This window comes from Hyaena hyaena, unplaced genomic scaffold (genome assembly GCF_003009895.1).
Source record: "Hyaena hyaena isolate Hyena2069 unplaced genomic scaffold, ASM300989v1 scaffold_9, whole genome shotgun sequence".
Lineage (NCBI taxonomy): Eukaryota > Metazoa > Chordata > Mammalia > Carnivora > Hyaenidae > Hyaena > Hyaena hyaena.
Window position 1 is genome coordinate 4839894 of NW_024080641.1, and position 12184 is coordinate 4852077.

Consider the following 12184-nt stretch of genomic DNA (forward strand, 5'->3'; position numbering starts at 1 on the left):
GTTTCTGCTCTCTCTCTCCTCTGCCCCGGAAACCCTTCTGTGGGTCCCTCTCCAAGCCACCCCTCCTTCCCTAGGGAACCCTCCGTTGGAGACACCATGCCTTTCCCAGAAGGCACGGCTCTCTCCCTAATTCCATCCACCCCACAGCTCTGAGAAAGCTCTCCCCCCGTCCAGCAGCTTCAATTCCCTCTTGGGCTCCGCGAGCGAGCGAGCGAGCGAATCTGAGAATTTTACTTACAGGAATAGCACCCTACCCTCTTCCGAGGGGGGCGGGGAGTGTCACCTGCGCCCCCTTCCCTTCTCAATCCCCACAGGAGGCTCTGGCCCCGGCATGGTGTGATGTGACAGACAGCATTTATTCCAGACTCCAGTGTCCACAGATGATGAGGTTGGGTGGGGGTGGGGCCCGGATCCAGTGTCAGACTATGCAGTAGGTGGGGCGGGGGACCAGCAATGGGGGCAGGAGGTAAAAATCGCCCTCGCCAGCCGACCCTCAGAGCCGTGGAGCCTCGGAGCCTTGTCCTGTCCCGGGCCGGGCCCTGGGCTTGGGTCCAGGAGCTATTCTGGGGCCTAAGAGTCACATTCCCTGGAGGAAGGTCTCCTCCTCCCCACCCTCCCTCCCACCCCTGCAGAGGAAGGAAGGGAAGGGCGGGCTGAGGCCGAAGTGGGAAGGTGGGGGCAGGCGGAGACGCAAGCAGGCCTGGTTCTCTGATGCTGATTCTCTGATGTCGGGTCCGGTGCAGCCTCTTAGAGGCCCTTGGGCTCAGCACTGGGGACAAGGTAGCGAGGTCAGCCCGCGCCTGTGCCCACGGAGGCCGTTCCACCTCATACCCCCCGCATCAGGGTGCCCAGGCCCTCACCCACCTCGTCTCTGAAGCCCCCACTGCCATGCCGGGGTCCTCCGGAGGCACCTCCTGTGAGAAGACCCGTCTGCTCAGGCCGCTCAGACCCCGAGTGGCTCAGCTCGGGCTCCCCAGGTGGCCTGGGAGAGGAGGCAGAATGTTGGAGGCCATGTTGGGGGCTGTTATGCCTGGGGGAGGGACTGAAGACGGCCGTTCGGGACGGGATGGACCAGGGGTGGGGTGGGGAGGGGATGCTGGGGGATGGTAAAGACTTTGGCGTTAGGGATGGGTGGGATGCCGTAGGAGGTGGAGATGGTGACTTATCTGGGGTCAGCCCCGGGGATGGGTTTGGAGATGACTACGGATCGGAGCGGAGGGTGGCCATGTGCCGGGGCTCAGGAGAGGTCAGAGGTGGATGGGATCAGAGTTAGGAATGGGAATGAGTGGGGCGCCAGGGTGGCTCAGTCGGTGAAGCATCCGAGTCTTGATTCAGCTCAGGTCGCAATCCCATGGTTCGTGAGACTGAGCCCCTTGTCAGGCTCGGCGCTGACAGCACCGAGCTTGGGATTCTCTCGCTCCCTCTCTCTCTGCCCCTCCCCTGCTCACAATCCCCCACCCTCAAAATAAATAAATTAAAAAAAAAAAAAGGAATGGGGACGAGGTGAGGATGGAGGGGCCTTGGGGCCGGGGACGCAGTTGACGGAGACACTAGAGTTCAGAGTGAGGTTAGGGGTGTCGTGGGGTCTGGCGTTGAGAATGCAGATGTGGTCAGGGTTGGAGAGGTTATATGCACAGCTTTGAGGTTAGCTATAAACCGGGTTTGGGGTTGGGGAGGAGGAGATTGGGGTGGCAGAGGAGACGGGGTGGGAGTGCACTTGGCCTTGGGAATGGTCATGGATTAGGTTTGAGGTTAGAGACAGGACTGCATTTCATCTGCCGATGGGGTTGGGGATGGATTTGGGTTTGGGGTTGAATATAAAACGCAGGTTGGGGTTGGGGTCAGAGCCGGGGGTGGGGGTTGAGGACAGGAGGCAGCTAAGGCTGGCCACACGGGCTGGGTGTGGACTTGAGGTTGGAGGTGAAGTCAGAGTTGGGTGCAGGGCTGGGGTCAGGTTACAGAAGTCAATTCCAAGGGCGTGGGCCACTCACGGAGCCCCCTTCTCCCCCCGCCGGCAGCAGCCCGGGCGGCCCTTGCGTCTCATGCAATAGAAGGCGGCAACGACGAGGAGCAGAAGGCCCACGCTGACGGCCACAGCCATGACAGCCACTCCGGCCTGGGCAGTCTGGGGCGCCACTACAGGGACGGGATGGGGGGGGTGGTCAGCCGGCAGCGCTCTGCCTGCCCCCACGCAAGGCTCCCGTGCCCCCTGCGGTTCCTTCCTCACCGGAGCCGAAGTGGAAGACGTGCAGGGCGTTCCCATGGGGGTTGGAGGCCTCACAGGAGACGCCGTCTCTGCTCAGGGCGCTGGTCACCTTCAGGGTCAGGGTGCTGCTCACCCAGCCCTGCCTTCCCACGGCCGGCTCTGCTGGCTGTGGAGGATTGGTTCAGCCCCGGCCCGTGGGCTCAAGGGCTCAGGGGAGGGCAGAGGTGAGGATAGCCAGTCCCCCAGGGATCGGTGAGGGGGCAGGGTTCCTGGAGGGGTGTGGGGGAGGGCATCTGGGTCCCGCAAGGCTGAGGATGGAGACAAAGGTCCCTTACACTGCCCCCCAGCTGGCTCCAGCTGAGGTTGGGCACCGGGTAGCCGCGGGCAGAGCAGACCAGCCTGACTTCATCTCCTTCCCTCCAGCTGCCCTCACTCTTGGGCTGGGTCTCTTCGGCCCTTAATTCTGGTGGCCCTGTGGGTGGTGGGGGAGGGGAGAGCAGGAGGCCCATCGGAGAAGGGGAAGGAGAGGGAGAGAAAGAGAAGGATGGGTGTCTGCCGGGGTGGCTCAATCAGTTGGGCATCTGACTGCGGCTCACGTCATGATCTCACAGTTCGTGGGTTCGAGCCCCGCGTCGGGCTCTGTGCTGACAGCTCAGAGCCTGGAGCCTGCTTCAGATTCTGTGCCTCCCTCTCTCACTGCCCCTCCCCTACTCACACTCTGTCTCTCTCTCAAAAATAAACATTAAAAAATTTTTTTAAAAAAAGAAAGAGAAGGACACGGTGGGGGGGGGAAGGGATAGAAGACAGAGGGACCAGCTGCAGACCTGGCTCGTTTGTGCCCCCACCCCCACTGTCCCTAACCAAACCTGCCCCATCCCGAACCTTGGACCAGCAGCTTGAAGCTCTGGGTGCGGCTGAGGAGGGGCACGGTGGGCATGGAGGCCTCGCAAACATAGGTGCCCGCGGAATCGAAGGTGATGGAGCTCAGCGAGAGTGTGGGGCCATTCTCCAGTGGGACCGAGTCCTGGCAAGGGAGAGGAGGAGGTGGCCAGGCGGGCGGGTGTGAGGGAGGGGTGGAGAGAAGGGATAGGGTGCGGGTGGAGGGTGGTCCCAGGGCTGTGCCCCCCCCCCCCTCACCTTGGTCCAGCGCAGGGCAGGCGTGGGCAGGCCTTGGACGGAGCAGTTCACAGCTGCACTGTTACCCAAGGGTAAGGAAAGTTCCTCCCTGGTGCTGAGCTCGAGGGGGTCCAGGTCTGGAGGAGGGTACAGACTATCACCACTGTCACCTTCCCCGGACCCCCGCCCGCTCGGTGCAGGGGCTCTCCAGGAAGGCTGGGGTTGGGGGTGCAGATGGGAGTGCACAACCGGAAGTAGAGCTTGCTGGGGTTTCTCCTCCAGGCCAAGCCTCGAGCCTACATCTAACTCCAGCACAGATCCATCTCATCCACCTTCTTCCAGAGCCGATGTCTGGGCCCACAGTTAATGCATGACGGGGGTGGGGGTGGGGGTGGGGGGTGAGGTGTTCCTTCTCGGATTTACCATCCCACCGCCCAACCCATCTTTTCATTGAGTCTCTGTCTGCTCTGCCTTCAAAATGGACTTTCTTACTTCTCTCCGTCTCTGACATCCGGGTCCGACAGCCTGGCCCACCGCAGCCACCTCCTCACCGGTGTCCCCACTGGCCAGGCTTCCTCCCCTGAGCTGCCAGACGGATCTTTTCAAAACGCTCAAAACGCGCTGGTCAGCCCCGCCTCCCGTGTGAAATCTCGCAGTGGTGACCCGGTAACCTTGGCAATAGACGCCAAATCCCTTGCTAAAGCCCCCAAGATTCTGCCTGGTCTAAGCTCTACCTGCCTCCTCAACCTCACTTCTCATGGCACCCCACCCCCCACCTTTGTCCCAATCACCAGCTACCCGACGCTCTTGCTGTTTCTCTCCCTTCCGCCATGTTGGGTCCTGCCTCGGGGCCTTCGCACCTGCTGTTCCCTCTGCCTGGAAGCGCCTCTTCTGGCTCTTCATGTTTCTGATCACATTCTTTGGTTTTCCTACTCAATGGCCCCTTCCCAGGGAGGCCCCTCTGACTCCCTGTGGTGGACACTCAGATTTCCCATCTAGCGCTGAAGGATTTGTTCTCCCCCAGCTGTTGAGAAGGATTCAGCTGTCAGCCCTCAGCTGTCAGCCTTCTCTGGGAACTGCCTCAGCTGCAGAGAGCCCCTCGCTCAAGGTCATGCCCCCTTCCTCAGGCAGGGCACGTGCAATGCCCGGTTGGTGTGGGGGCATAAAGGCCCAGCTCCCTTACCCCCAAGGGGGCCATCCCAGCTTCCCAGTGCCCCGTGGGGCCGACTGAAACTGAGACTAATCTTCTGCCTCTGGCCGTTCCTGTTTCCGTCCCCTCTCCAGCCTCCATCAATGGGGATCCCAAGGCGCTTCCCATAAACCTCCCACGTGAAGCTCTCGGAGTCTGAATCTGGTTCCTGGGGAACAGGGACAGAAGGAGCCTGCGACATCCTCCATCTAGAACAGTCCCCGCTGGCCTGGCCAGTCCCTCACCCCCTCATTCTGCGTTGGTCCCTATAGATGCTCCATCGTTACTCAAAACACCTTGTTCACTACTCACTACCCGTCTCCCCTACTTGGCTGGGATATCTGTGAAGGTGGGGGCGGGGCTGCCTTGTTCACAGACGAATCCCCAACCCCGGTCTCGGGGTCTAGCCCCAGGAAAGGAGACAGAAGGAGTGCCAAGGAGGAACAGGGCCTTTGCACGGGGCTCGGCTGCAAGCCGACTAAGAAGGCTTTACTAGAAGGCTGGGCCCCTGGAGACTGGTTAGAAGTGGATGGTGGAAAGCAGGGGTGCTAACCTGGAAATGACGAGAGGAGCTTGGCTGAGATGAGGAGACTGCCTTGGTGGGGAGGTGGGTCCCAGCCAAAGGTGAAGCCAGCCAGGTGGGCCTTGAAGGCCAGGGTGGATCGTGTGGACTTTCTCTCGGGGGCACTGGGGAGCCACAGCAGGTTCGGAGCAGGCGGAGGTCAGGTTTGTGCTGTGGAGTGAGCTCTCTGGCTGCCTTGCACGGGAGACTGGAGGGGGCTGGGGCAGGCACCTGGGGGGCAGAGGGCACCGTCCAGAGCAGGACAAAGTCCCCAGAAATGGAGAGGAAGGGTTCCCGGCAGGGCTGTGCGGGCGTGAGGGTGAGGAGGCCACTGGCACCAGGGCCCCCCCTGCCCGTTCCCCGGGGACGCTCACAGGCCACGCGCAGCTCCAGGGTTTTGGAGAGCTCCGCATCCTCGGCGGCGTCATAGTCCTCCACCCTGCAGCCGTAGGTCCCGCTCTGGCCCCGCTGGACCCCCTCCAGGGTCAAGTTCCCCTCCAGGTTTGTTTTCAGCACGTTCTCCTGCTTGTCCTGGGTGACCAGGGACGAGGAGCCCGGCTCAGGAGTCGCCCTGGCCCGGGCGTGGGGGGCGGGGGCGTTCATGCTGGGTCAGGGTCACCCGGGTCAGAGTCGGGGCCACCGGGTTAGCGTCATTCTAGATCAGAGCCCACGGCCAGGGGGCGCCCGAGGCGGCTATCGTGCTAAGTTAGGACCCTCTCGAATCAGGGCTCAGAGGTGCGGTGAGCGCCTTGCTAAGCCAGGGGCCACCCAGCCGAAGGGTCAGAAGTTGGCGGAGGCCAGTATGTCACAGAGATCAGGGGCCAGGGCTTCCAAAGGAACGACCGGGTGAGTCACCTGAAGGCGGAAGAATGTGTATTCCGGGTTGGGGCTGCCGTCGCCCCGGCAAAACAGCTGGACGGAGTCCCCCTCGCGAACCCAGCCCTCGGTGGTGGAGGGGCTGCCCACCCAGAAGTGCACGTGTTCCGTGGGATCTAAGGGAAAGGGCAAAGGGGGGACGACCGGTCAGGGCAGACTCGCGAGCAGGGTCAAGGGTAGGTCAGGTCAAGGGGGAAAGGTGAGGGCTGGGTTCAGGGAGAGAAGTCAGGCCCCCAGCAAAGGGGAAGGCTCTGGTCCGTCAAAGGGTGGGGGTCACATCTGTCATAGCTTTGGTTCACACTCGTTCTGAGATCAGTGACCGGAGGTCAGAGGTTGAGCTGAGCCGAGAGTAGCGGTCAAGGGTCAGAGGTCAGTGTGGGCGACAGGTCCATGTGGGATTCCAGGGAGAGGGCGCGGCACGTTTAGTTTTGAAGCCCGTGGGCTTCCGAGTGCTCGAGGCTGTCAGAAGTCAGGACGGGGCCATGAGGCTTGGGGGCCAGGGGGTCGGGAGAAGGTGGGGACCGGCAGGGACTCACAGTGCAGGGTGAGGCGGAAGGGAGGGCTGTCCAGGCGGCCGTGCTGGCCCGCGGGCAGGTGGTAACGCACGGAGCAGTGGAAGCTGGCATCCCGGTCAGCCTTCTGGAGCCGCAGGTAGAGGGTGCTGGTGAGGGACTGCAGGCCCGAGGCCTCCCGGACCATGCGGCTGGTCATGTAGCCAGCTGGCAGAAACGGGGGAGGCGGTTGGTCACGGTCAGCCAGCGGCCGCCGCCACCCAGCCCCATCCCGCGTCGGGCTGGGCTCCCGCGGCAGCTCACCTGAGTTCACCTCCATGGGCACCTCCAGCTGCTGCCCGTCCCGATACCACGTGATCTGGGGCGCCGGGTTCCCGTTGCGGCTGTGGCAGGTGGCGATCTGTGGCGGACACGGGCGTGGCCCTGGGCTCTAACCCAGAACTCTGGGCCCCCCAGCCCTCTCCTCCCCCAGGATGCAAGAGTGCAAACCTCCCCCCCCCCCACAGGCCCCTGAAATCGAGGTCTAGCCCCAGATACCTCCTGGGCAAAGTCATCCACCACAGACAGGATCCCTTTGTTCGGGGAGACCTCGGTGGCCTCTGGTTTTGCTGTGGGGGAGACGTTCGGGTCAGGAGCCCTCTCCTGGGCTCTAGCCCGCCCCTCCCCGGCGCGCCCGCAGACACTCACCGAACATGTGGAGCCGCGTGGTGGCCTCCGCGGTGCCCGCCGCGCCCGCCTTCACCACGCACACGTAGTTCTGCTCATCGCCCACCTGGGCCTCGGTCAGCACCAGGCGCCCCTGGGCATCCAGCTGGAACGGGGGGCTGCGGCCCCGAGAGTCGAGCACCCTGCCCTGCAGCTCGGAGCCCTGCAGCTCGGCCGAGGCCAGCCGGTGCCGGACACCAGAGCGGTCTGCCTGCGGGCGGGGAGGGCCTCAGCTCCAGGCCGCCGGGCCTGCCTTGCCCAGGGTTTCTTTCTCTCTCTCCCCGACCTTTTCCGTCTGCTGCTCTGTGGGTCACCTGTCTCCTCTTGTCACCTCCCCCCCATCCCCGTTCCCTGGGCTGTGTGGCACTTTCCTCTCCCTAGGTCCCTCGTTCTCCATCGCGCTCTGTTCCTATCTCTCTTCCTCTCTCTGCCCCATGTCTCTGCCTCTCATCTCCTCTTTTTCTTCTCTCCCTTTAGTCCTGCAGTCCGGGGGTCTCTTGCTATCTCCTTGTCTATCTCTGAATGGTCTCTCTCAGGAGCCTATGCTCGGAAGTCTCAGTGGTGCCCAGACACCAGGTGACCTTGGAGTGTCCTTCCCCTGCTGGGCCTCAACTTCCCCATCTGTAAAACGGGAAAGGCAACCGGGTGGAGCTCCTAGGTCCTTTGAGCTCTGATGAGGGAATGCACGTGTGCAGGCCCAGGCCCCTTGGCCACCCCCTGCCCCCCAGCCCCCAGCACTCACCAGGAACCACTCCAGCAGGAAATGGTCGTGGGCCCCCAGCGGGGTGCAGTTCAGGGCGACCGGCTCCCCTTTCATCACCTCCACCAGGGAGGGCACAGACAAGCGTACCTCAGCCTGGGCACCTGCAGGGGAGCCACTGAGCTCTTTCTGCCTCCGTCGGGGAGAGCCCTCCACACAGAGCCCCTCCCCCCCAGACCTGGGACTCCTGGCTCTCAGCCCCTCCTCCCTCAGACCCAGGATCCAGGGACCCCAGCCCCTCCTCCCTCAGACCCAGGATCCAGGCCCCCAGCCCCTCCTCCCTCAGACCCAGGATCCAGGGACCCCAGCCCCTCCTCCCTCAGACCCAGGATCCAGGCCCCCAGCCCCTCCTCCCTCAGCCCAGCTCCTGCCTCCTTCCATCTCTCACATCATCTCTCACATGGCGTCTCTGAGCTTACAAACCCATCGGCACAGGCTCCTCCCCTGGCCACACAGGGCCCTGGGTGCTTCTGTCCAGTCCTCTGGGGGTAAGACGGCACCTGTCCTTGCTCCTTCCACTAGACCAGCCGCCCCCCAAGGGCAGGGCCAGCCCCAGCTCATCCCTGTGCAGGGCCTGGCACGTCGCCAGGGACATGTGTCTTTCCCTCTCTGCCTCTCACTCTGGGTCTCCATCTCTAGTTTCTGCCTCTCTGTCACCCTGACACCCTGTCTCCGTGTCTCTCAGCCCCTGGGTCCCTGTCATGAGTCGGGGGCTGGGGCTGGGCCTGCCGCTGAGGCAGAATGGGTGTGTGGGGGCGGTAAGGGGGGACAGGGCTGGGCAGGTTTCAGGAATGTGGGAGGGACAGGCTGGCCCGGACCTGCCCGGCCTGGCGCCAGATCCCCCTACCCACCCCTTGGCCCCTCTGCCTCTTTGACGGAGCAGGGAAGAGAAGGTGTGTCCCCTCCAAACAGGAGAGGGGTGCAGCCCAGGATCCCGGGTCCTGAGCAGGGAAGGGGGTGGAGGCAGGGGGCGGGGAGGGGAGAGAGCGGCTGGACTCCCGTCCCAGGATCCTGGCAGACAGAGCTGCTCCCATTGGGGAAACCATGCTCTCTCACCCTCTGGGCTGGCATCCTGGCATCAGCTCTCACTTCTGAGGACCTCCCTTTCCTTCCCCGCCCAGCTTGACCCAGCCCTGCCTCTGGGGACCCACTATTTGCCATGCTTGTGCCAGGGGCCTGGAAATGCAGGCACCCACCTCTGGCCCAGGCCTGGCCCAGGGGAGGGGTGTGGGGCCAGGCCGGTCCCTGGGGCCAGTCTGAGCCACAGGCTGGAGGAGGATGGAGAGATCTCTCTCCCCTGATCTCTCGCGTCTCTCTGTCAGCCCCTCAAGGCCTCCTTCCCTCCCACCACCAGGCAGGTGTGTGGATTTATCGGGGCCCCAGGAAGGGCGCACTGTCACTCGCAAACACTGTTCCACCGTCACTGCCCAGGGCCAGCGCTCCAGCCCTTCCCCGAGGGATGGTAGTTCTTGAGAGTCTGGGCTCTGACTCGAGATCAAGGGGGTGGGGGTGGGGGGGAGCCTCAAACGCATGTGGCTCCCTGGGATCTAGCTGTAAGGTCCCTGACTCTCTCAAAACCTGAGAACCTTTCAGAGGGAAACCCTGGGTTTTCGGTCTCCTGTGTCCTGGGGAAGCCGCTCCCGCCACGGGAGGCCTGGACCTTTGGGTCTGAGGAAGCGGGAATCCCGGGACTCGCGTTCCAGGGGCGGAGGGACTTCTCAGGTCGTGTCCAATCCGCTGCCTGCCGGGGTCTGCCCAGCAATCTCGGTGGGCCTCGGTGGGACCCATGCTCCCCTGTCCCCCTTCCCCGGGGCTCCCAGCTTTGGCTTCCCGGGGTCGATGAGAGCCCCTTCCCCCTTCCCTTTCTCGGGGTCCCCAGGGGCCGCCCCCAGCGGCGCCCCGCTCTCTGCCCCGGCCGTACCTGGGTGCGCCCCCAGCAGGAGCGCCAGCACCAGCAGCCGGGGGGCCCTGCGCGCCCCGGCCCCGGCGTCCGGGGGCTCCATGTTCGCGGCGGCGGCGGCGGCGGCGGGCGGCGATTGCCCGGGCTGCGGCTCCTGCGGCCGCGGGGCTGGGAGCGATCAGGCCTCGCCCCTGGCAGCCCCGCCCCGCCCCGCCCTCCCGATCCCCCCTCCCCCGTTCCCCCCAAACCCGGGCGCCCCGCCAAGACCTCCCACTGCCCGGAGAGGACCTCCCAGCGCCCGGCCCGGCCCGGAGCGGGGCTCCCTCTGCCCCCAAGCCCTGGGCAGTGACCGGTGCCCGCGGCGGTGGCCTGACCGACCAGTCCGACCAGTGTCCTGAGCTGTGACCTCACCACCCCACGGCCGGCCGCAATGCCCCTCATTCTGACCAGGGGCCCTGATGGCAGGTGGCCGGGGCTTGCCTCCTCGATTTTACCCAGCCGACCCCGCACAGCCAGTGAGTGGCGTGCACTGGCCTCCCCCAGGGTAACCGGTGGCTCCCAGCGCGACCAGTGGCTCTCTCCTGGCCTCTCCCAGTAGAGCCAGCGGTGCCCCGCCTGAGCAGTGGCCTAGAACGGCTTCCTCCAGGAGGCTCGGTGAGGCTCTGCCCTGTAGCCCCTGGTGGGGGCTGCCTTCCTGTCTGCCCAGCGGCCTGGAACCCATCAGCTCGATCTCTTAAATTTAATGGTCTTCAAACCCCAGTTCAGCCCGGTCTCTGTGATGATGGGGGGCAGGGTGGGGGGGTGTGCCTTGGGGTGCTCTTTTCTAGGCTCTCCTCCTAGGGCCCTCCTTCTCTTCCCCCCCATCCAGGGAATCCCAGGAATGCCACCCTCCTTCCTCCCTTCCTCTCCCCTTCACTCCCTCACAACCTTGGGGGGGCAGGGCAGGAGAATCAGGCCGGAGGGAGCAGGTGAGAGGGGGAGGGGAGCGGGCGAGGGCACCTGAGGGGGGGAGGGAAGAGCAGAGCTGCGGAGCTGCGGGTCAGAAGGCAGGGTCACAGGTCAGATGGGGGTTCACAGATCAGACTGCCCAAAGCTTCTCACTGGCCAGTCCGACTGGGACAAAATCCTCTGGGGGTGGGGGGTGGGGGGGCGAGAGAAATGTCAGACTGGTCAACGCTACTTTATCCATTGGTGATACAGGAGAGTAACAGTTACACGGGCAGGGGAGACCCTTGGGTATTAGTTGCACCATTGCCTCCTCCGGGATGCCCTCCCTGCTTCCTGGTTGGGTCAAGTGCTCCCACAAGCCTCTGAGCTCCCGCACCCCAGTCCTGCACTCTCTGGGTCATCCTGGGGGTGACTGCCATTCTGGGGATTAAGCTGTCCCTCACTGGACTGGGAGTCCATGAGGGCAGGGCCGGGGCTGTCTCTGTTGGTCACTGCTGTGTCCCCAGCGTAAGGCCAGACACAGAGCAGGTGCTCAGGGAAGGTCTGCAGGGCTCAAGAGGCAGGAGCGCACAGGCTCACTGGATCCCTGCAGGGCACACGATGCAAACTCACTCATGGACACGGGGCGCCTTAGGGGGCTAAGTCGGTTAAGCGTCCGACTTTGGCCCAGGTCATGATCTCGCAGTTTGTGGGTTCAAGCCCCGTGTCAGGCTCTGTGCTGACAGCTCAGCCTGCTTCAGATTCTGTGTCTCCCTCTCTCTGCCCTCCCCCACCCCCCAAATAAATAAATATTTTAAAAAAGTTCAAACTCACTCATGGACAAATAAAACTTCAAGGGCTCCCCAGGACCAACTCACACACTGCGACCCCCCAACACCCACCCCCCAGCTTTTCTGTGCACCTTATTGCTTGGGCTGGACCCTAAGAGGCACCCTCTCATCAGCCACCCCTACGTCCATCTTCCTCAAGAATCCAACCAGCCATACGGGGCGCCTGGGTGGCTTAGTCAGTTAAGCATCGACTTTCGCTTAGGTCATGATCTCGCGGTTCGTGGGTTCGAGCCCCGCGTCGGGCTCTGTGCTGACTGCCAGCTCAGAGCCTGGAGCCTATTTCAGAGTCTGTGTCTCCCTCTCTCTCTGCCCCTCCCCTGCTCACACACACTCTCTCTCTGTCTCAAAATAAATAAATAAACTTTAAACATGATTAAAATGGTAAATTTTATATGTATCTTACGACAATAAAAAAAATGAAGAAAAAGTCACATCCTGTCAAGCACAAAAAATTTCATCGATACCAGTGACTTTTCCACCCACTTTGATATTCATGATTTGTGTTTTTGCTGTTTTCTGTCTTTAGACAACCACTCTGACACTGTTGCCATGGGGTAAAGGGAGTGAATTCTTTTGAGTC

General features: G+C 63.0%; 1 protein-coding gene across 1 annotated transcript; it reads right to left on the minus strand.

Annotated features, from left to right (window-relative positions):
* Positions 1 to 332: 332 nt before the first annotated feature.
* On the minus strand, positions 333 to 9978 carry BCAM (basal cell adhesion molecule (Lutheran blood group)). The gene is made up of 15 exons (XM_039250045.1): positions 9848 to 9978; positions 7909 to 8030; positions 7149 to 7377; positions 6999 to 7069; positions 6765 to 6861; positions 6486 to 6668; positions 5929 to 6065; positions 5448 to 5604; positions 3344 to 3459; positions 3089 to 3230; positions 2542 to 2678; positions 2228 to 2372; positions 1992 to 2136; positions 865 to 982; positions 333 to 769 (listed from the first exon to the last, which is right to left on the minus strand). Exons 1-15 carry the CDS (start codon positions 9927 to 9929, stop codon positions 764 to 766), a joined length of 1887 nt encoding a protein of 628 aa, XP_039105976.1. The 5' UTR covers positions 9930 to 9978; the 3' UTR covers positions 333 to 763.
* Between the last annotated feature and the right edge of the window lie 2206 nt (positions 9979 to 12184).